At 38.5% G+C, this 24,817-nt stretch overlaps 1 protein-coding gene across 1 annotated transcript; it reads right to left on the minus strand.

Annotated features, from left to right (window-relative positions):
- Positions 1 to 512: 512 nt before the first annotated feature.
- Positions 513 to 22,506, minus strand: SGPP1 (sphingosine-1-phosphate phosphatase 1). Its single transcript, XM_070750831.1, has 3 exons — positions 21,037 to 22,506; positions 5,232 to 5,321; positions 513 to 2,161 (listed from the first exon to the last, which is right to left on the minus strand). The coding sequence occupies exons 1-3, from the start codon at positions 21,745 to 21,747 to the stop codon at positions 1,607 to 1,609; spliced, it is 1,356 nt and encodes a 451-aa protein (XP_070606932.1). The 5' UTR covers positions 21,748 to 22,506; the 3' UTR covers positions 513 to 1,606.
- Between the last annotated feature and the right edge of the window lie 2,311 nt (positions 22,507 to 24,817).

The following is a 24,817-nucleotide window of genomic DNA, read 5'->3' on the forward strand; positions in this document are numbered from 1 at the left end:
GTTCAGAACAGTTCAAGACACGGGGTCTCATTGGGTTCATGCAAAGTGCCTTTTGCAGATGCCGTGTAATCCTAGGAAAAGGTGTGCTTGATTGAATGGGTTTCCACCACGTGCTTCATGCATGTCCCACGTGTAATAAATCACCATTTGCCCTCTGAATCTGGATTGCTGTGTAGCCCTAATAGAAGCATCCATCAACGCAGTTTACAAGTGCATAAGTAGTATGTAAACAACACATATACCCCTAATTCATTCGCTGTGCATTATACAACTGTGAAGAGTGTTTTGATTTTGCTGGTGTAATACAAAGTCAGACATATGAGAGAACACGCTCTTTTTCTGCTCTTCCTCCTCCTTTTTCTTTTTATGTACCTTGCTGTTCTCCAAAGATCTCTGGGACAACAAAGTCCATGTCAGATGTCATTATGTCACAAGAAAAATAAATGTTTTCCCTCACTAGTTTTCGTTTACACAGCATGTCACTGATCAGAAATAGGCTATATGACCTCAGATGTAATTAGTACCATAATACATTTGATTATTTTGTGAAGGGGTTTCCAGACAAAAAAGAACAGAACAGAACCTTTTTCACAATTTGATGAAAACTGATCTAATAGCATGGAAAATAAAATGCATCAGTAGACGTTTATATGTTTCTTATTAAAGCTACCGTTGCTACAAATATGACTTCATTTGAAATCAAGAAACTTTATGTTAAAATATAATTTAACGCTGCATTAATTTCAGATAATTAATGCCTAATTAAAAAATAGAATTGGGAAAAATGTATTCTTTCCAATAACTACGGTATATTACACTTAAAAATATACATTAAAACAGAATGGATTAGAATTAGAATGTGGATTAAAGTGGGTAAGCCCCACTGAAGTTTTTAGTTGACATAATAAAAAATATTTTTACTAATCACGTTGCAGCCTGCATTTTAAAATATCTACCTAATTTTAGAATAAGTTCATACTACTTTATAGTAGTTGTGTACATATATCTCACAGTATGTGGTGCATTCCAACCGAAAGGCACAATTATCAAACAAAAAATACAGTACATGGAATAAGTAGTTTGTATTCACAAATTTAAAATATGGAGTACAGAAAAGGCTCTAAAGTTATCAGGTACTGTAAGCCAAATTTCATTAAATTTTAGGTTTAGTAGCATAGCGTCCTACGTGTATGTAAAATAGGTGTGTATATGAGAAGGGGAAAAAAGCTTTTTCATTTCAATATAGCCATTTGTGGCTGGGGAATATGACATGGCTTTAATTGACCATAGACAGAGTTTCTGGATCAGCTGTAAACATAATTGCTTTAACATATTTAAACAGAGAGAATATGGTGCATTTATAGTCTGATGCGTATTTATCCATACACATAAATCCATTTGCTATTTATAATGTTGTTGCAATGGTAAGACTAGACATGGCATTTCTCAAGGACCTGAATCTATAAGGTTTTTAACCAGTATAAGATTTGAGCTCACTGCCTGCCGCGTATAATTTTCGCAGAGGCAATATCATAGCACTTCTCAAAAGATGTACCATCTCTCGCATAGACCAAATGTCCATCACTGTTTCCATACGAAGAAACCACTAACATGAGGACAGTCCAATTAGGCAAAATAACAAAGGGACCAAAAAAGCCACTGAGAATCCCACTGTTCCATAAGTGATATAGCGATAAGGCAGTTCAACTTCCATGTGTTGCCGGGCTTCTCGAACATCTGCACTAGAAATGCCAAAGACTTTACAGGCCAGTGGGATGGTGATCTTCTTCATGATCATTCTGACCAGCAACACAAAAACCAATCCAATCAATAATCGCAGTGCAGCCTTTCCAAAAATATTTAAAGTGAGGGAGGGAACTAGCGGAAGCATTTCTTGTGAAGGATCTGGCATTAGATTCAGCCTATAGGTAGCATAGGATCCACAGGCAATACCAGCACCGCTGCCCAAGATTTGAGCTGTATCTCCTCGGGATGTGCTCCATGTGTCTAGAGTAAAAGAAAACACCCCCAAGGCAAGATGAATACTGATAATGACTAGTGGAGCGTATTTGAAAGTTAAGTTGAAATTATCTACTAGATCCAGAGTTGGAAGGAAGACGACCAAGATGAGAAGAGCATAAAGAAATCCAGCAATAACATCCTGTTGCAAGAGACAGAAAAAATAATAAATTATATGAATGATGACAGTTTTACTTAATATAAATTAGACATTTTCAAAATACATTTCCCAGAAAACTATTTAGAGAAGATTATGAAATTATACATTAAAAACAAACGAAAGAGAAATAGATGATGAAGGTTAGAGATGAGCGTCCTCATTCCGTTTCCCTCCAAGTGCAAAGTGCATGTTGTAATATGCTACCTGAATGCTAAGGGCATGAATGCTGCTGCGATGGGTGCCCAAGATTTTTCTTGCCAATTGCTGAGTTTTGTATTTTTTGGCTTTTGAAGGAGAATGGGTACCGTGCCACGGCACTGATTGACATTGTTCTCTCTGGTCAAAGCAATGGAAACTGCAGTTTAATGTTTCCAAATGTAAAATAATGCACTTGGGGAAAAGGAGTCCTCAATCTGAGTATTGTATTGGCAGTTAGCAAAAACTTCAGAAGGGAAGGATTTAGGGGTAGTGATTTCTGACAGTCTCAAAATGGGGGAACAGTGCAGTCAGGTGGTAGGGAAAGCAAGTAGGATGCTTGGCTGCATAGCTAGAGGTATAACAAGCAGGAAGAGGGAGATTGTGATCCTGCTGTATGAAGCGCTGGTGAGACCACATTTGGAATACTGTGTTCAGTTCTGGAGACCTCACCTACAAAAAGATATTGACAAAATTGAACGGGTCCAAAGACGGGCTACAAGAATGGTGGAAGGTCTTAAGCATAAAACGTATCAGGAAAGACTTAATGAACTCAATCTGTATAGTCTGGAGGACAGAAGGGAAAGGGGGGACATGATCGAAACATTTAAATATGTTAAAGGGTTAAATAAGGTCCAGGAGGGAAGTGTTTTTAATAGGAAAGTGAACACAAGAACAAGGGGACACAATCTGAAGTTAGTTGGGGGAAAGATCAAAAGCAACATGAGAAAATATTATTTTACTGAAAGAGTAGTAGATGCTTGGAACAAACTTCCAGCAGACGTGGTTGATAAATCCACAGTAACTGAATTTAAACATGCCTGGGATAAACATATATCCATCCTAAGATAAAATACAGAAAATAGTCTAAGGGCAGACTAGATGGATCATGAGGTCTTTTTCTGCAGTCAGTCTTCTATGTTTCTATAAGACCACGTTTCATCTCCTGTCACTATACAGTTGAAAAAGCCTCACCTTCAATCTCGAAATGGTCAAGAAATTCTCGGGGGGCACTGACTCTGCCGATGTTGTGTGCTTCAGTAAACATCTTGGGCACCCATCGAAGCAGCAGCAGCGTTCGTGTCCTTAGCATTTAGGTAGAATATTACAGAGGAACTCACCCTTGGTCACATGATCAAAATTCAAATACTTGGCAACTGGCATGTACTTATGTTGGCTGCAGTGCCTGGAGTCATGTGACCTTCTTTTGTGACCTTCTGACAATCTATGCGGAAGCCAGATTCACTTAACAACCCTGTTACTAACTTAATAGCTGCAGTGATTAACTTTTCAACCGTGGCAAGAAAAGTCACAAAAAGGGACAAAATTCACTTAACAAATATGTCACTTAGCAGCATAAATTTTGGGATATGTTGTGGTTGTAAGTTGTGGACTACCTGTATACTGTTTGTAAAAACAACACAGAAATGGTTGCTCAGTAGCTTTTCTTCTTCATTTCTCAGTCTAGTCCGAATGCTAATATACTAAATAAATACTAACCAGATCCAACCCTGTCAAGGTCAGCTAAGGTTGGCCTCCTCCAGGTCCCGCCAGCCAAACAATGTTGGCTGACGGGCTCTAGGGGAAGAGCTTTCTCTGGGGGCGGGGGCTGTGGAATGAACTCCGCCCAGAGATTCGCACCGCTCCCACTCTCCCGGCCTTCCGGAAGATGCTTAAAACGGCCTGGGGCCGTTGAGCTCGGACACACTGCTCCAGCCCTGTTACGAGTGGAGATTGGATGAATGGATTGAATGTTTGGATGACTCGGGTCGAAAAAGATTTTTAATATGTTTTGTTAGGGTTAGTTTAAATTTTAGTTTAATTTTTTTAGATTCCTAACGTGCTTTTTATGTATCATTTATGTGTTTTTATGCATCATTTATGTTGTAAGCCGCCCTGAGTCTCAGGAGAAGGGCGGCCTAGAAATTGAACTAATAAATGATAAATAAATAAATGTGCCTCCATGTTCCATGCAACGTAACTTGTTTAACTGGAGGGAAAATACTTTGCAGAAGTCTCCAGCCTAATCGTAGTCTGCATGATTACTTTCTGCCTATGCATTCCACCAATGGAGCATCAAAGAAGCATCCATCTGGAGTTTTGGATCTTCAGCCTTGAAATGTGACTAGAGCGAAAAGATACAGCTAAGACTGAGCAGTGTTTTTCAAAGTTTGCAGCTTGAATTGGCTGGGGAATTCTGGGAATTGAAGTCCGCACATCTTAAAGCTGCCAAGTTTGAAAAAGACTACAGGATGGCAAGACTCTGCCTTCTAGATAGATTAAACTCATCTCCAATTAACAAATGACCAAGTGTAGCCTAAATGTTGCTGTAAGAGATATCATCGTCGTCTTTTACAATAATAATAATAATAGCAATAGCAATAGCAATAATAATAATAATAATAATAATAATAATAATAATAATAATAATAATTTATTAGATTTGTATGCCGCCCCTCTCCGGAGACTCGGGGCAGCTCACAACAACATAAACAGTGTACAAATCCAATTTAAAAAAAAATACATTTTAAAACCCTTATAATAAAATAATCACACAATCCAATCAAACCATACACCAACCTTGACAATTGGCGGTAAAGATGAATTTTTAATGACTTATGACAGGCGAGGAGGGTGGGGGCAGTCCTAATCTCTGGGGGGAGTTGGTTCCAGAGGGCCGGGGCTGCCACAGAGAAGGCTCTTCCCCTGGGTCCCGCCAGATGACATTGTTTAGTCGACGGGACCCGGAGAAGGCCAACTCTGTAGAGCTTAATCTGACACAATTTTTCAGAAAATATGCATTACAGTACAACCATTATTTAATGTTCAGTTTTTAGAATGTATGGCTTTTTCTTACCAGAATTGTATGCATTCCCATATACACTCGACTGAAACAAACCAGGGAAAACCAGCAAATTGTGAGAATCAGCCCATACATGAAAGGATACTAGGGAAAGAAAAACAAGAGATATTGCTTTGAATCAGATAACTATATAATTTTCAAAATTATTTGCAATTGAATTTTTATAATACATAGATGCCATCATTCAAAATAGTAATTTACAATACAAGCATAAAATACAATTATCGTGCACTTTTTAAATCTTGTTTGTCCTTGATTTCATATTTCATCTCATTCGATACACATTTTGGCAAATACATCTTCATTTGTACCTAATTCAGCTTCAGATGCTGTCTTCCATGCCCAATTCCAAACCTCCAGCTATCAACATTGAATTTTTCTCTTAACCTTGCATACAAAAATTACTGAAAACTAAAGCCCTCTGTAACCAATTGATCCCTTGGTTTCATTTTATAATCTCAATCTCTGCTACTTTTTTTTTTGCCAGTAAGTTTTTTTTATTTTTTCCCTCCACATCAAAAACATAGATCACATGCATCACATATACCTTCAATAAAAATCAATATGCATGTATTGTCACTTAAAAACAATATTACAATAACTGAAGTTACATTCCAATTTTCCAATTCCTGTTAATGACTACTTCACCTTCAAATGCAATAATACACGAGCATGTAATAGATTCAAACTAAATGTAAACCGCTCTAAACTTGACTGCAGAAATTACGATTTCAGCAACAGAGCGATCAATGCCTGAAATGCACTACATGACTATGTAGTTTCTTCCCCAAATCTCAAAAACTTTAACCTTAGATTGTCTACAGTTGACCTCTCCCCGTTTCTAAGAGGTCTGTAAGGATCGTGCATAAGTGCACTATTATGCCTACTGTCCCTATCCTACTCTATTGTCCTCTTTTATTATTACAGTGGTACCTCTACCTAAGAACGCCTCTGAACTTTTCTAGATAAGAACCAGGTGTTCAAGATTATTTTTGCCTCTTCTCAAGAACCATTTTCCACTTACAAACCCGAGCCTCCGAAGCTGTAGCCGGAAAAGGCAGGGAGAAGCTTCCGTGGAGCCTCACTAGTAATCTCCTGGGAGAAAACAGGGCCGGAAAAGGGGAGAAGCCTCCGTGGGGCCTCTTTAGGAATCTCCTGGGAGGAAACAGGGCCTCCACCCTCCCTGTGGCTTCCCCAATTGCACGCATTATTTGCTTTTACATTGATTCCTATGGGAAAAATTGCTTCTTCTTACAAACTTTTCTACTTAAGAACCTGGTCACAGAACGAATTAGGTTCGTAAGTAGAGGTACCACTGTATAACTAATTACTTTTAAATACGTATGTTAAATTTAATTCTTAAATAAAATTAATCAATATTGATGTCAATATTAATTCTCATCAACTATTAGTCATTCAAAATCCTAAATTTCTCAAGATTAAGTCATTTCATCCATTACAATTTCATCCAACACAATTATGATTCTTTCCCTCTCAAAATGCCAATATTTTGAATTTAACAATATTAGATTAATCCATCAAATCAACAATATTAATTATAACTATGCAATATATTCAAAATATAATCCATTATATGTTAGAAAAGAGTTATTATATCATAAACAAATAATGATCAAATAATCAGATAGCAATCAACCATCTATCACTCATTATTTATTATACTGTATATTCCCCTCTAATATTACCAATATGTCATTTTAAATTTATTTCAGAAGATCCAATTAATATCAATCTAAAATATAACATAATAGTATTTTCACTTAAATTATCACATAATTGTATAATTAATTTCTTTAAAATATTTATATTAGATTTAAATTCTTAATGGAAAAACTTGCACATTATCCATTACAGTATCAATAACAATATTAATTATCATTATCAACTATATTTTCTAATAAACATTAATCATTCAAAGTCCCAAATTTCATAAGATTAACTCATTTCAGCCATTGCTAATTATAAATCTTTCCCTCTAGAAATACTAATAAGTATTTGCGAATTTTAAGTTTAATTCATCAGATCAAAATATTAATTATTAACATCCAAGATATTCATAAATGTACCTAATTATAAGTAAAGAAAAAGATCATTATATAGTGGTCAAATAATAGTCAAATAATCGAATACCAATCAACCATTTTCTTTAAGATTCCATTTTCTTAATCTTAACTTCCCCTTCTTTTTTTCTTCTAATCGTGTACCTCCCAACTTCTTCCTCTCTTTTTTTATGCATAATTGCCTAAATATCCATTCAAATCTCATTAATCCTTTCCCTCTGCTACTTTGCCTATCCCAATACATGTATCTTCCCCTTATTCTTTTTCCCCCACTGCAAATCCCAGTGTAATAATCATAAAAATCAGTATCATCCTAATACTCAGAGTAATCATTAGTCTGTCCATCTTCAAAATATCTTCCCTTGTATCGTTATCATTTTCCAACTCCTCCTGCACCTCCTCCTCTTTTTGTTTCAAGTCCTCTTTATTTTCTTGGTTTTTATTCCTTACAATCACAGTCTCAAAATATTTGCTGCGGTCAAGAGCTTTCTCAACATTTTTCCCATTTTTTTCTTCACAGTCCAAAAGGCATCTCTGTAAGTCAAAGGACTATTTCAAAGTAGTCCTTAATAGATGCTTGTAAGACCGTCAACTTCTAATGCCATATTGCCAAAGCTACCATTCACCAGTTTATAGTCTGAAGTAATCCTTTTCTTTCAGCTTTCAAGTTTCAAGTAAATAGAAGTTAATTCCAAGTTCACAGCTCCAGCAGATAAGATGACAATTTTGTCTTGCTTTTTTAAACATCCAAGGCCAATAGCTTTTCAAATCTCCACAAAGATCCTTCACAGCAATTGGCAAGTGGCACTTCCCATCAGTTCTACATGTTTATTTTCTCTTAATTTTTATATTATATTTAAGTCAGTCTTATTTTATTAAAGAAGATATTCACTTCAAAGTTAAATCAATAATCCAAATTAAAGATTATCAACGGTTGGACTTTTATAGCCTTCTTAAAAGGTTTTTCCACTGTGACATTCAATATTAGGTAGCTGCTTCGTCTTGCTTTTTTGTCTATCTTTTTGTTCCCGTTAAGATTAGAAAGAAAACCCCTAAAGTCCCAATCTTCAATACGGCAACTCATCAGCACAACTTTTAATCTCCTTCTGTGTCTCTCCTGCACTTTTCCTTAGTTCCTCTTCCCAGGTGATTTCAAAGTTCAAAAACAATTGATCTTTGTGTTTCGCAGCCGCCGCGACTTGAACGGCTTTTGCAAGCTGATTTCCACTGTCGCTGGTCGAGGGCCCTAAATTGGTTCTCTGTGGAGTATGCTGACCCCTAACAGATTCCCGACAGCATCCCTTTTCTTCACTGCCCCTCCAGGGTTCCGGTTAAACCAGGTCCCCGGACGACAGGGCTTCAGGCCCCTCTCCCAATCTCTGCTAGTTTGATATAGGTAGGCAACATTCCGGCTGTTACAAATGAAAAACAATGCTCCTGAGATGCTCCTTTTACACTGACATTAGGAGAAAGCACATTCTAACACTTATTGAGGGATATGCTGGCCGCTCGGACGTTGCCTATCTCCGGTGGTTGCTTGGGGATGAGCAGGCCAGGATTACGGCACAGGTGGCCAGATTTTGCGCAGCAGCAGCGGGGATTCGTCGCAAATGTGTGCCTTCATAGCGAGATGTGTGCATCTCTTGTATAGTTACAATGGGTCAATCTTGGTTGCTCAGCCAAAAGTCCTGTTTCCTGTTCTTTTTCCTTTTAATTATTATTGATATTGTATTGATGGTCTTTGACCGTAAATAAAATTTTATTATTGACAATAAAGACTGCATATTTTGGAATTGGTAAAGTTTTTTGCTTACAGAAAGAAACAGAACCAACTTTTGCATTTTATTCTTCTTTTACCAGAAAGGTGTTTCTCAGTTAAAGGTAAATTTCTAACTGAAATCCAAATGTATTTGATCACTTTGTCTGTTTTATTTTGACTTATGATAATTAATTATGTGCCATCAAGCCTTTTTGACTCCTGGTGGCCATGTAGGCAATTTTCTCCACGATGATTTATCCCGAACTTCTCCAAATGGTGTACTCATTGCCATACTACTGAATCTGTCCATCTGGCTACTAGTCATCCTTTTTCACCTTCTTTCATGGTCTTAAAAGTCTTCTTTTATTATTATAAAAGTCATCTAATTCAAAAATTCAACCTTACAATAAATCTGGAAACAATTAATATGTTTGCTAATGAGGCACTAATGAGGGAGGCTTAGCTTGGAAACAGTTCAACTCTTTATTTGGGGGCTTCGGGCCCAGCTAACCAGTGACTCACTCCTTGCTAACATCTCAGACACTGAGTAGCAATCTTCTGCATGATAGTTCTTTTAGAGTCCCAACTGTCAATGCCTTAACCAATCCCAGGCCGGCAATCTCCCACTTTTGCAGGAGGAGCCAGCATAAAGCCAATCAGCAGGTGCCTCCTTGGTCATGTGGTCATGCCAGATGCGACAACTATTTGGCTCGGATGCAATTCGAGGTTCCTGCTTTGAGCAGGAGGTTGGATTGCAAGACCTCTAATGTCTCTTCCAGCCCTATGGTTCAGAAAATAGAGAGCAAGAGCCATACAACGTGGCATAATTCTGATATAGAGAATGTTTACAAGCATACATGTTATCATTTACAAAGTCCATCTTTGTTATTATTTGACAGCTAAATGACTTATCAGTTCCGCTTGTCTGCAGCTGAAATCATTTTAGGACTCATACATCTCTTCCGGGACTATTTTGCCTCATAATCTGCTCTAATATTAACAGACTGTCCTGCTTGGATTTGTACCATATCTCTGCATAAGGAATAAGTAACTATGGCTTATGAGAAACCAAAGTACTAGAGCTAGTTAATACAGAACCTGAGATGACCTCTGAAGGACTTTTGCACAAAGAGAGCATAAGATATTTTCCTTCCCATTCCATATAAAGCATGGGACTCGTTACCATAAGATAATTAAAAAGATCCAATTCATGGAGGATAAGATTATTCGATTACATTGCTTTAATGGCTATTCCTGTAAAGCCAAAGATGTTGTTATACTCATATTTTCCTTGTGAGCATCTGATAGACATCTGGTTTATCACTGAATGTTGGACTAAAAAGATCTTTGATCTGAGTCAATAATAATTTTCTTATTACCGTTTGTGACCTTCCAAGGGCAGACAGAATTGCTGGCTCAGTTAAAAAGCAATTACAGTACGTGTTGAGGATTTTCAGGCATATAGTATAGAAAATAACAAGTGCTGGTAATAGTTCCTTTGGAGACTTCTACTGATCTATCTCAGCTGCTGGTCCCTAATTTCCATGTATTAGATATTAAAGTGCAATTCTGTAATAACATATACATTGGCAATTTGCAGCTTTTCTATATAAACCCCTCGTCTTACAAACCCCTCGTCATACAAACTTTTCGAGATACAAACCCAGGGTTTAAGATTTTTTTGCCTCTTCTTCCAAACTATTTTCACCTTACAAACCCAAGCTGCCGCCACTGGGATGCCCCACCTCCGGACTTCTGTTGCCAGTGAAGCACCTGTTTTTGCACTGCTGGGATTCCCCTGAGGCTCCCCTCCATGGGAAACACCACCTCCAGACTTCCGTGTTTTTGCGATGCTGCAGGGAAATCCCAGTTTACAGTATTTACAGTTTTAGTAATGGATTATTATTATATGCTGTTTTATTACTGTTGTAAAGCCGCCCCGAGTCTGCGGAGAGGGGCGGCATACAAATCCAATAAATTAAAAAAAAAAAAACGGGTGCTTTGCTGGCAATGGAAGTCCGGAGGTGGGGTTTTCCAGTGAGGGGAGCCTCAGCGAAATCACAGCATCACAAAAACACGGAAGTCCAGAGGTGGGGTTTCGAGGACATCCATGTTTTTGCAATACTGCAATTTCGCTGAAGCTCCCCTCACTGGAAAACCCCACCTCCGGATTTCCGTTGCCAGTGAAGCACCCATTTTTGTGCTGCTGGGATTCCCCTACTGGAATTCCCCTGCAGCATCACAAAAACATGGAAGTCCAGAGGTGGGGTTTCCCATGACGGGGAGCCTCAGGGGAATCCCAGCAGCACAAAAACGGGTGCTTCGGCTGCCAAAAGGGGTAAGTTTCGGGCTTGCACGCATTAATGGCTTTTCCATTGATTCCTATGGGAAACATTGTTTCATCTTACAAACTTTTCACCTTACAAACCTCGTCCCAGAACCAATTAAGTTTGTAAGACGAGGTATCACTCTATATGCAATTTTAAAATAAAATATTAAGCCAAGAGGTAATGTGCATAAAATCATCAAGGAGAGACTGCACCTAGTTTCAAAAATGACCTAGGTCATACAATCACAGAAAAGAATTAAGAAAAGACATCTAGACCACATTATTAGTCAAGTGAAAATTATTAGTTTCTAAATTTAGTATTTTAATTCTATCATGATTCTGAGTAGCATAAATTATCAATTTTTAAAAATAGAGTAAAAGCAAAAGCATCCAGAAAAATAACATAGAATGAATATAATAATAATAATAATAATAATAATAATAATGATAACAACAGCAACAGCAACAACAACAACAATGTTGGAAGGGATCCTGGAGGTCTTCTAGTCCAACCCCCTGCTTAGGCAGGAAACCCTACACTACTTCAGACAAATGGTTGTCCAACATTTTCTTAAAAACTTCCAGTCTTGGATCATTCACAACTTCTGGAGGCAAGCTGTTCCACTGATTAATTGTTCTAACTGTCAGGAAATTTCTCCTTAGTTCTAAGTTACTTCTCTCCTTGTTTAATTTCCACCCTTTATCTTTCCACATTCTAGCCAAACAATCAGCCCGAGATGTTCATTTAAAGATAAATTCTTTTTCAGAAGACTATGAAAGTTGTATTTCCATAAAGAAACCAGTGCCAGTAACTATATGCTACTTCAGGGGAAAAAATCTAAGACTTGGTTCATTTCCTACATCATGTTTAACAATAATTCATTGAAGAATACCCAATTGATTGAACTAATATAAGCCTCAAATCATGGTTTAGAAACAAGTGAATATTAAGCCAAAACTAAACAAGCCACATTCTGGCTTATCAGTATATTGTATACTGTAATACATATTGTTCACATCACATATACCATATACCAGTGATTTTCAACCTTTTTTGAGCCATGGCACATTTTTTACATTTACAAAACCCTGGGGCACATTGGGGGGGGGGGGGGAAGTTTGGACAAATTTTTTTCTCTCTTCCTCCTTTTCTCTCTATTTCTCTCTCCCTCCTTCTTACTCTCCCTTCTTCTTTTTTCTCTCTCTCTCCATCCCTTTCTTTCTCTCTTCCTTCCTTCCTCTCTTTTTTGCTCTCTTTCTCCCTCCCTCCCTCTATGTCTTTCTCCCACCTTCCCTCCCTCTCTTTCCCTCTCTTGCTCTCTCTCTTGCTCTCTCCCTTGCTTGCTTGCTTTCTCTCTCTTGTTCTCTCTCTCTCTCTCTTTCTTTCTCTCTCTCGCTTTCTCTCTCGCTTTCTCTCTCTCTCTTTCTTTCTCTCTCTCTTGTTTTCTTTTTCTCTCTCTTTCTTTCTTTCTCTCTTTCTCTCTCTCTCTCTCCCTCTTGCTTTCTCTCTCTCTTTTTCTTTCTTGTTTTCTTTCTCTCTCTCTCTTACTTTCTTTCTCTCTCTCTCTTGTTTTCTTTCTCTCTCTGAGCTTTGCGGCACACCTGACCATGTCATATACAACTGTATGAACAAACTGCTCGTGCTACATATAAATTCATTTTATTTGAGAAAATATCCATCCTAGGCAAAAGATCACATATGTATTACCCATTACCCTTATACCCTTTTCTTAAATTTTCTCCCTTATAATTATTCTTTTTCATGTTTAGCACTCATTCTGACAATATGCACAAAGTCACCCACTGCCTAAGGCCCAGTAAACCAGAATGTTTCTATTCACTGACTATATCTCAAAGATAGCATAGCTAGCATGCTGACCCAGTAGGAAGGGATAAATGAATTTACGGTATGTAAAATATTCCTGTGTCATGCTTAATTTCCACTGCGTCTGCCTTTTCTTTTGTCCTGACTTTGAAATGTAATGAAATGAAATGTAATGGACCAAAGAATTATATACTGCAAATTCTGGTTCTGCTTTTGCTCATAGTCACTTAGCAAAGTATCAAATCTGTCCTAGGAGTCAAGAATATACTGTACAGTATTATTGTTTGTATGCCCGCAAATAAAATTATGTTGTATTTTCAAAGTGATTTAGTTGCTTTAGGTGAGCCAAGATTTAGGCACAACACATACATTTTGTCAATTATTTGCCACAAATTATTCAAGTTCTCAACCAATGAACAGCTTCATTTACACAGACATGAATGAACTTGTATGCTCCAAATCAATATAGTCTTCAACAGCAAATGGTCAACATTTATTCATAAAAAATATTAAATAACCAAGGGATTGGATTGATTCTTTTCTGACACCATTCTCCATGCTAAATCAATTTATTTTCACACATGGTTTATTGCCTTCCAAAACCTTTGATCTTGTTGCCTTCAGAAACCACCTTCAACTCTTCCTTTGTGTAAAACATTCCATAATGCTAGTTATTTTACTTTATCATACACTTTCCCTAAATCAACACATGTAATGTAAACTTCTCAAGTCAATACATTTCTCAGTGACCTGTTGGAGGACAAAAATGTGTACTGCACACTTCTGCTTTGCATAAAGCACAGTGCATTTCCTGGATTTTATTTATCCAAATGTTGAATACCTTCCCAGCACCACTTAATAAGGTCATAATTGTCCTGTCGAGCTCTCTCCCAAAAATGCACAGATACAATTTCAGACACACACACCTTTGAAAATTCAAAACAATGTTCTTTATAATGAAAATTCACTTAAACCAAACCCTCTTTTGGTATAGCAAAGAGCACTTGTCTCCAAACAAACTGGTAATTTGTACAGTCACGAAACACAAGGATCAGATAATCCTCCACAATGGCCAAACCCACAGGCTGCTCTTTATAGCAGCCTCACTAATTACCACAGCCCCACCCAACCACAGGTGGCCTCATTTTCTTTGATAATAATCTCTCAGTTGTTGTTGCCTATGTATCGCTCTCTGCATGCATGGCTGTATCATTAACTCTTGTTCTGAATCCAAGGAGGAGCTAGATAATTGATCTCCTTCTGAGCTGTCTGCCACACTCTCCTCCTCCCTGTCACTCATGTCTTCTTGGTCAGAGGAGCCTTCATCAGCAGATTCCACCGGGGGGGGGGGGCGGCAAAACAGGCCTGCAGCATGTGGATGTCTCCCCCACATCCACAGTCCTTGGGGCAGGAGCTGGGCCAGAGCTAACCACACCAATAATAATCTCCCTACAGTTCATATATTCACTCTTCTTAGGTATCTCCACAGAGGAATAACTGTGGTGTTCCTTCAATCGGTAGTCTGACTCACGTTAAACAACTTGCACAGTTGTTCCACAAGCAAAACACATTGATATTTTGATTTTTATCTAGCTATCATGTCTATTCTTGCAGCCTTATCATTTTTTTCAACATTCTTAACAATGTATGTGATCTTTTGATCATTTTTTTCTTGGATACTAACATTTTTCATGTTTATTTCACTTCCCTTCTTATACACTATCATTATCATTTCATATTGATCTTCCAAATACTTCTTTCAACATTCTCTTGCTTCATCCCAATCATTGCACTATTTTCATTATTATTACCCAGCTGCTGGCTCCTTGTTTAGCACTCTTCCTTGATTTCCATTTTTTTAAAAAAAAAAAATTCCATCAAAATTGCTTAGCATTTTTTCTGCCTCTTTTGATTTTAACAATCTCTGCTGGGCTGAAGGTACAACTGATTGCCAAAGTTGGCTTTGAAGATTATCCCCCAGCAACCTAACAGGAAAAAAACATATCTAAACCAGACCTGAAGATCAAAAGCTTGTTCAAATATAGAAAAAAGGGTAAAGGCCATGCAACTGACAAAGAATGACAATTCTTCCTACATTTTAGATATTAAAACATTTGCAAATCTCTTTGAAAAGCATCTATTTATTTTATAGTAATTTTATTACAATTAATTGTAATATTACAATTGTAATGTTTAACTGTAAAACATTACAATTAAAAAGGTAGTAAAAGCTAAACAAATTAAAAATAGAAAGTGGGGGAGGAAAACATGGAAAAGAAGGAAAGAATAAGAATATGGTAAAGAAAAAAGGAAACATAAAAGTTACTTCATCCTTCATCACAAGAATAAACAATTTTAGTAGCTTATCATCCTTTCTTATAATATAAGCATTTCCACCATATTTTATCTATAAACAAATCTGTAAAGCCTAATTAGTCTTGTTCTGCATTTACTCTGTATTAATAAGTCTAAGTGTTCTTCTCCTGTAACTATGATCTTAGATCTTTCTGATTCTCTCTTAGTGTCCAACTTTCAAAATCTATCTTATAATATTTTTTGTATTCAAAACACCAGCATGTTCCCACAGAAAGAATTCTTATAATTACTGTTCCTTTTTAATCTCCATACCTTTTATCTCTGAATCTTGTCTTGTACTTCTGTTTAACATCTTTAATGTCAATATAAACAGTAGACAAAGGACATCCTTGTCTTGTTCCTTTCTTAATATTAATTTTCTCAGTCCTGTCTCCATTTACTATCACTTCTGCAGTCTGTTTATGAATGTCAGAGTTGCAAACAACATCCAAGAAATAAATCACAGTTCAAACTTTGGCCTTCTTCCAAGTTCCAATTTATTGATAGCCGTGTTGGTTCCAAACTGTAGTCAACCTAACCCTAACCCGATACCAATTTTTCCTACAGTTATCCATCCAGGTTAAGGTTCATCCCTTGTCTCTACAACCACAAGTTCATCACATGGACGATTCCCATTCTCTCAATGTCCACGATCCTCCCCTGTACTTCTGATTGGTGCTGAACAAAGGATGACCTTGAATCACTGGAAATAATTCGTTGTGGCTAGTATCTTTCCCTCTCATGCAACCACCCCTCCCCAATTCCCACAGTATTTTTCTACTTGTCGCAGGCCAAAGTCTCTAACTCAAAATGATGGCTTCGGCCTGAAAGATATATTGTCTTAATCACTATTACAAATCTTTCCCCAACCTTCATTTCTTCTAACTGTACTATCATGAATTGCCAATTCACATTATCAAATGCTTTCAGAGTATCCAAAAAAATACAATGTGATTTGCTTTCCTGGATGTGCTTCTAATAAAGTATCTAATATAATTCTCATATGGTCTAGATTGTACCTCACTTGATCTAGATTGTATCCCTCTGTTAATGCAATTTAGGATTGTATTGGCTTTTTTGGTTGGCACTGCACAATGCTGGCTCATGTTGTCCACTAGGACTCCAAAATCCCTCTCACAGTTACTGCTATCCTGTTTTCCCGAAAATAAGACATACCCCGAAAGTAAGGCATGTCAGAGGTTTTGCAGAATTTGCTAATATAAGGCACCCCCCGAAAATAAGGCGTAGTCAAGTTTACATACAGTACGGTGGAAAAACATACGGTACCATTCAAAGCTGTTCATAGCGGTACCGTAATAATGTGGCGTACCCTGCTGGCCCCTTCCATCGCTTTATACCATTCAGTACAGCAGACAAAGTCTGCTGCTGTCTCACCTCCATTACAGTCTCCACTACAGTGCATAGACTGTAGTTCCTCTGGTGGTTGGACGCTGCAATAGCGGGAGTATACTGTTGTACCATATAAGTGCCGTTGTTTGTGTGTGTGGGTGCCATACTGGCATGTACCGTACCATAATCAGTGTACCGTACGGTACACTTTCTTTGGGGGTGTCAGCTTTTCTGCCTGTGACTTTGTCTTATTTGAGAAATATAAGGCACCCCCCGAAAATAAGACATAGCACAACTTTTGGAGCAAAAATTAATATAAGACAGTGTCTTATTTTCGGGGAAACATGGTATTAAGCCTAGTTCCACTCAGTTTATATGTATACTTTTGGTTTTTTTTTTACCTAAGTGTAGGACTTGACTTTTATCTACATTTTCTCTACATTAAGGACTCCAGGGGTGGGTTCCAACTTTTTTTACTACCACTCTGAGTGTGGCTTATTTTGTGGGCATCATGTGATGGTGGGTGTACCTTCATGGTTATAAGATTGGATGAGAGTGGCTTTGTGGTCATTTGACTGGATGGGGTAGTTGCTCGGTGGTCATGTGACTGGGTGGTCACTTGACTGGATGGGTGTGGCCAACTTGATGTCACTTACGTCAAGAGTTAGGGTGCCTGGCCTCTCCTCACCTCAAAGGCCTCAACGAGATACAATTTCCCTGTCTATTTATTGCTACTGAACATCCAAAATATACAGGTGGTCCCCGGGTTACGTCATCCCCGAGTTCCGATGTTTCGTGGTTACGACACATCTCCCATTTACTGTGTAAAGCCTTGTTTCGACTTAAGTGGTTTTGCATCGTAACGTTGTAACATGAACTTCGTGTTTGGTGTGCACGGCGGAAGAAGCTGAAGTCGCATTCTCTCTCCTGTGTGTTTGATTTTGTGAACTTTTTGTCCTTAAGGCCCCAAGCGTAAGGCAGACTCTTCTGGTGTTGCAGCGAAGAAGAAGAGGAAAGCCATCACCATGGAAGTGAAATTGGATATCATAAAGCGATTCCATAAGGGGGAAACAGCGACAAACATTGGCTGGTCACTTGGACCCTGTCGCTACGATTATCAAGGATAAACATCACATCCTATATTTAATCCTATGTATATATGCCATATGTGTATATACCTATTACCCACAGGCATCACAAAATTGCTAACACTTTTTAGCAATCTATATTAGACTTTAAAGTAATTTAGATTTCTCATGTATTGTTATATTTATAAAGTTGGACGCCGCCCTGGGTCGCTGTGAGAAGGGCCGCATAAAAATCTAATAAATAAATAAATAAAATATGTATTTATTTATTTTATTATTTATTTGTTTTAATTTCTATGCCGCCCTTCTCCGTAGACTCAGGGCGGCTTACAAAAATAGGAATAAAATACAAAATACAACAAAGAGTAACCCAAACGTAAAACTAGTGCTAAAACCCGAAGTTATTTAAAACCAGACATGCATATTCATTCAACCACAGTCCTACATTCACATCATCAGCCGGAGCAAGATGTTAGTGCACAACGGCCCCAGGCCTGCCAGCAAAGGTAAGTTTTTAGGACCGTGGGAAAAGCCAGGAGGATGGGGGCGGTGCGAATCTCTGGAGGGAGTTGATTCCCGAAGGCCAGGGCTCCCACAGAGAAGGCTCTTCCTGTAGGTCCTGTCAGCTGGCATTGCTTAGCTGACAGGACCTGGAGAAGGCCGACTCAGTGGGACCTGACTAGATGCTGGGATTCGTGAGGCAGAAGATGATCCTTTAAGCAACCTGGTCCTAAGCTGTGTGTGTGTGTGTGTGTGTGTGTGTGTGTGTACACACAGAGAGAACACTTCTAAAACTATACATTCAACTTCTCTTACTACATTTGGAAAAACACACCGAGAGTCCACTTTCTGCACACATTTAACCATAACTTCTCTACATTAGAATACTACACATGCCTTCAGATGTTCTTCTCTAGATTGCACATGACTGTTAGAGCCAGGAGATGTCATGGATTGAGTAAAATGTGGTGAAACTCACTTAACCACACTCTTGCTTAGCAACCAAAATTTTGGGCCCAATTGTAGTCTTAAATTAAGGACTATCTCTGCCTTCCTCTGCATAAGTTAAGCAGTTCTGTTTTCCCTTTACTGTCTGATACGTCCTTGCCACCTTCTTTCTTCAGTGAACTGACTGTTTCCTTGACTTTTTTTCTTGTTATTTATATGTTGAAACTTTTATCTTTCACTTTTGTTGCAAGCCTTTGTTCATTCTGAGCCTTTGCTTTCACGACTTCATCTTTGCAGAGACTCTAGCTATCTGCTGCTGTTCTGCCTTAGTGTCCATCTTTCTATTTTTTGTACTTAACCTTTTTGGCTGTCAGTTTATCAGAGAGATTTCTTGTTGTTGTTGTTTTTCAGTGGTAATGTGGTGGGGACTGAGTTTTTCTGATCGTATTTAAATTAAATTATACATTAATACATTAAATTATTTAATACCACTGACAATACTGATACCCTTCAAAAAGACCTTGGCCATGTATCAGAATGGTCAAACAACTGGCAACTTCAAATCTCAATCAATAAATGCTCTGTCTCACACATCAACAAAAAGAATCAGAACACAAAATACAAACTTGGAGGACACGACCTTATAGATGACTATTAACACCATAGACAATAAGAATAGAATGGAAGGGAACGGAACGGAACAGAACAGAATAGAATTCTTTATTGGCCAAGTGTGATTGGACACACAAGGAATTTGTTATACTGTACTATCCTTCAAAAAGAATTTGCATGATGCAATAAAATTACATTAAAGCAATTTTCTTTACTAACGTACTGTATCTGGTATAGGTTGGTAAAAAAAGAGAAACTTTCAGAACTGATATAAGATGGTCAAACTGCCGCCAGCAATATTATTACATATATTTTTAAAAATGTGCAAAAGTTTTGAAAATAGATGTCATGCAAATTGTCACCAAAGATGTGAATTTCATAGATCCAAGGGATTGAATCCCTGCCAATTCCAGGAGTACCAAAAATTATGGCTACTGGTTATGGGGATATCTTATTTTTATTAAGTAAGATAACTACAAAGTAAGCTATAAATCAGAATAAAATATTGAAATTTTTATGATTTGCAAAATAAAATCAAGTCTTTTATGGAATCAAAAAGAAAATGTGTGCCACAATTTGAAGCTGAAAAATGGCTCACAGATTTAGCATTTATGGTGGATTTGACCACTTGCTTAAATGAGTTAAATATGTATTTTTAAAGTGAAAATAATATTTGCTGTTGCAAACAATAAGAGCATTCAAAATGAAAGTTAAATTATAGTTAGCTCAAGTTATGGCAAATTTATACATTTTGATACAGTGAAAAAACAATCCTGTGAAAAATATGCAGCCTTGCTTTCTGTTTTGATACAGGAATTGTACTAGATTTCAAGATTTAAAAAAATTATCCATGTTTTTAGGAGAATGGGCCCTGTATAAATTATATGTTAGTTTACTTAGAATTCTTCTAAACTGAAGAAAATTATTTAACCTAGGACAAATTCTGGAATGCTTTCCTGATATCAAGGCTGACTCAGGCTTCCATCCTTCCGAGGTTGATAAAATGAGGACTCAGATTGTTGAGGGCAATATGCTGACTCTGTAAACTGCTTAGAGAGGGCTGTAAAAATACCGTGAAGCGGTAGGTTAAGTCAAAGTGCTATTGCTATCTCCTCTATAAATTCTGACCGACGTCTAAACCAATTCAGTAATGTAGAAAATACTTCAAAATTCCAACTAAGAGGACAGAAAATAAATCCACTGTATTTTAATTTTTTTAATTTTCAAATTCGGGTGTGGCCTATATCATGTGGCTTCAAGATTAATTTTCATGCAGGAATTATGCTCCATAATTCCTACTTATCTAAGCATTTACCTGGGAACAGATACTTTCCATTTTAAAAATGGATTAGGTAAGTAAAATATGTGTTTCATACACTGTATTCAGGAAATAGTTCCACCAGCCACCAACAAACGTGGAATATCTTAATATAAACTAAACCAAGTTCTTACCTGCCACCGTCCGTAACTGAGTAGAAATAATGAGACAGGAATGGCAGTGCCTGCCATGGCATGAGTTGAAGGCATGCTATATTCAGAATTGTAGAAAGCCTCCAGCTTCACTACCGGGGGAGAAGCAGGCCTGGGCCAACCGATAACATCCTTGGTGCACTGGCCCACATACATGATCCAAACCCAAACGATGATGAGTCTCCTGCCCAGCCAAGGATCCATGTTCCAGAAGAAGCAGGGGAAAAAGATGGTGTAGAAAAGTTCGTTGCCCAGTTCCGTGCCAAAGCTGAAGACGCAATAGAGGAAAAAATTACGGATTTTGAACTTCTGCGATATGGATTCCCCAGTTAGAGAGTTGCGGCGAGGATGGCTTTTGGAGACCCATTTCTTGTGCTTCCCAAGGGATGCTGGCTGGGATTCCACTCCACAGGTGTCTTCGGAAACTACCCCATTCTTCACCCCATTCGAATGGCTCTCCTGATGTTTCTCCTCTGCTTTCCAAGCACCCAGGGACCCGCATGGCCTAGTCCCATCACCCTGGCTCTTGGCAGTGGCACAGTTCCCGTTGGCCAAGAGGTGCTCCGAATCCCCAATCTGGACAGAGGAGGCACCTCTCCAGTCCGGCAACGCTTCCACACCGCACAGTTTTTGGAAACGGGCAACTTTCTCCGCATCCTGCAGGTAACAGATCAGGCGATGGAGCAGAGACATCCCAGGTCTTCTGTCAGAGGGCAAGTCAAGGAGGTCAAGCCGTAATCCAGGATGGAAAGAAAAAGAAGTAGGGGAGGGGGAAAGAAAACCAAAGCAGGGAAAGATATCTGGGAAATACTTCAAGGCGATTTTTTTTCTAGCAGAGCAGAGGATTATTATTATTAATTTTTTTTTGGGGGGGGGGAAGTGAGAAAGAAGGGCAGCAGCTTCAGCAGATGATACAAGCAGCGGACCTGTGGGTGCAAGGAAGGAGCCAGGGCAGGTATGACTTCATAAGGCACGCTGGGAAGGGCACCAACCGGAGAAGGGGAAGGGTGCGAGAAACAAAGGGAGTTAGTCGATGGGGCAGAAGAGGAGGAGGAGCTTCGGCATAGGGAGGAGAAAGCCAAGCGAAACGGGGGGGGGGGGAAATCACTCACTCACACACCAACACCAACACCCACACAAATGAACTCCAGCTAAATTGCAGCCTAAAAATTGCAACCTAAGAGAGAAGGGAGGGTTGACCCACTGGGGCGCGAAGCTGCTTGAAGGGAAGCGAGCTGACAGAGCGGCCAAAAAGAAAAAAGAACAGCAGCTCCGGATGGGAAATCACGATCCTCCGGAAAAGAAAAAATAATAATAAAGAAGGCGGCCTCAATCGGGCGCTGAGTCAGTCGACCCGGCGGCCGTCCCGCCTAACATCCCCCGCGCAGCCTCTCCCCGTTCTCCGCTGGCTCCGCGCAAGACCAATTCCGTGTCAAGTCCCCGCCCGCGTCTGTTGGCTGTCTTTAGGGAGCTTCGGGGGCGCGCGCGCGCGATTCCTCCCCTGTCCGAGGGAGCCGCTGCGCGCGGGCGGGCGCGCGCCGGACGTGAACCGCCGGGGTGTGCGCGAGCTGGCGGATTGGGGAGAGGGCGAGGGGAGGGTGGATGGCGCCCAGGTGTTCCTTCCCTCCCGTTAAGTGGCTTCTTAAGTCGAATTTGTACCCCACCTGGTGACGCCGCTCTGAGGAGGCTAATAAATGCCCACCAAAATGTATTTCCTTTATTTCATTTTATTGATTTGTTTTGTCAAGTACGTTTTGGTGATACATACAAAGATAGAATATTTATATACATGATACTCGTAAAAGAGAAACATTAGGATAGGGGACGGAAGGCACTCTGGTGTACTTATGCATGCCCCTTACTGACCCTCTTAGGAATGGGGAGAGGTCAACAGTGGATAGTCTAAGGCAGTGTTTCCCAACCTTGGCAACTTGAAGATATTTGGACTTCAACTCCCAGAATTCCCCAGCCAGCGACTGGCTGGGGAATTCTGGGAGTTGAAGTCCAAATATCTTCAAGTTGCCAAGGTTGGGAAACACTGGTCTAAAGCAGAGGTGGGTTGGGACGCAGAGGGGTAGCAAAAATGGAGCTCCACTCCTGAGAACCCAATTTGCACTGAAAGATGTTGAAAGAAAATGCATAAGCCACGGCCACAGTGGTAGTAAAATTTTTGATAGCCCTTCACTGGTCTAAGGGTAAAGTTTTGGGGGTTAGGTAATGATACCACAGAGTGGTAGTGAATTCCGTGCATCAACTACTGAGTTACTGCAGTCGAGTTTGGAGCGGTTTACTTTAAGTTTGTATCTGTTGTGTGCTCGTGTGTTGTTATGGTTGAAGCTGAGGTAGTCATTGGCAGGAACTTAGGTCGTGTTTATGGCGATGTAGTTCTAAGCTTTCTAAACCTAGGATTGTAAGTCTAGTTGCGTAGGGTATTTTGTTGCAAGTGGAGGAGTGGAGGGCTCTTCTAGTAAAGGATATCTGGACATTTTCTAGAGTGTTTATTATTATTATTATTATTATTATTATTATTATTATTAATTTATTTATTAGATTTGTATGCCGCCCCTCTCCAAGGACTCGGAGTGGGGCACATTTTTATGTCCAAAATGTGGTGTGGGTTCTAGACAGATGAGCTGTATTCAAATGATATTGCTAATAATAATGAGCTATATTAAGATGATATTACTAATCACAATAGTAAAGTAAATTCAAATTCCATATATCAGACTGTGCACTGGTTATGTTGTTGGAAGATATGAAAGACCAGATTATGGACAACTATTCAAGGAGAGAATCTACCTTAATTTAATTTAATTTACTTCTATGCCTCTTTCATCCTCTTTGATAGTTTTATTACATTTATACCACTTGTTGTCATTAGTAGAGATATTTTTAATTTGTGGATGTTTAATTGTGGAGTTTTTTTAGTATTTGGTTGGCATGGTCAATAATCAAATAGTGTCATATCAAATTCATAGTAATCAACCAATGACTAATAAATTAATTAATCAATGTATGATTAGTTTATAGTAAACCAATTAAATAATTAGTTTAATTAATCAGTGCATAATTAATAATAGGGTTAGGGTTAGCATAAATATTGTATAAAAGCACTGCAACAGAAAACAGGGTAAAGTGTTAGATATGGTTTCACATAGAAAATTAAACATCATTTTGCTGGGTGAATCATAACTTTATTATTATATGCAATATGGAGACATACAATACACAGTATATATTTTAAATATATAAAACTAACCAGCAGAGTGGTTGTATAAAAATTACTGAGCAATTCCTTCCTCTGGAAAGAACTGTATATTATCCACTGTCTCCTACATGCTACCATATTCTTATAATATAGAAATTTCAAGATTTTTTTTAACCGAAAGCAGCTTTGACAATCTTGTTGAAGAGCAAATTACAATTACCACCCTATATCAAATGTTTTTGAATATTTACTGAAGCACCACATGTATCATGTTACCAAAAAATCCTGAAAATCCTGTAATGTACTTTGAGCCTTTGAGATTATTTGAAAAGGAAAAAATAACCCTAAGAAGCAGCCTAAAATCTCTCCAGAATTAATCACTTTCAGGCTGGGATTGATTGTGATTAAGAGAGATATGAGAGATTTGAGAGTCGCCTGGAACCTTATCAGAAGCTAAATTCTAAATGGAGAATGCTTTCATTTCCAATTCCTAATGCATATGAATCATCTACTTCAAAGTTAAAGGATAAATGCAGCAGCCATCAGTTCTTTTGT

Source organism: Erythrolamprus reginae, chromosome 1, assembly GCF_031021105.1.
Source record: "Erythrolamprus reginae isolate rEryReg1 chromosome 1, rEryReg1.hap1, whole genome shotgun sequence".
Lineage (NCBI taxonomy): Eukaryota > Metazoa > Chordata > Lepidosauria > Squamata > Dipsadidae > Erythrolamprus > Erythrolamprus reginae.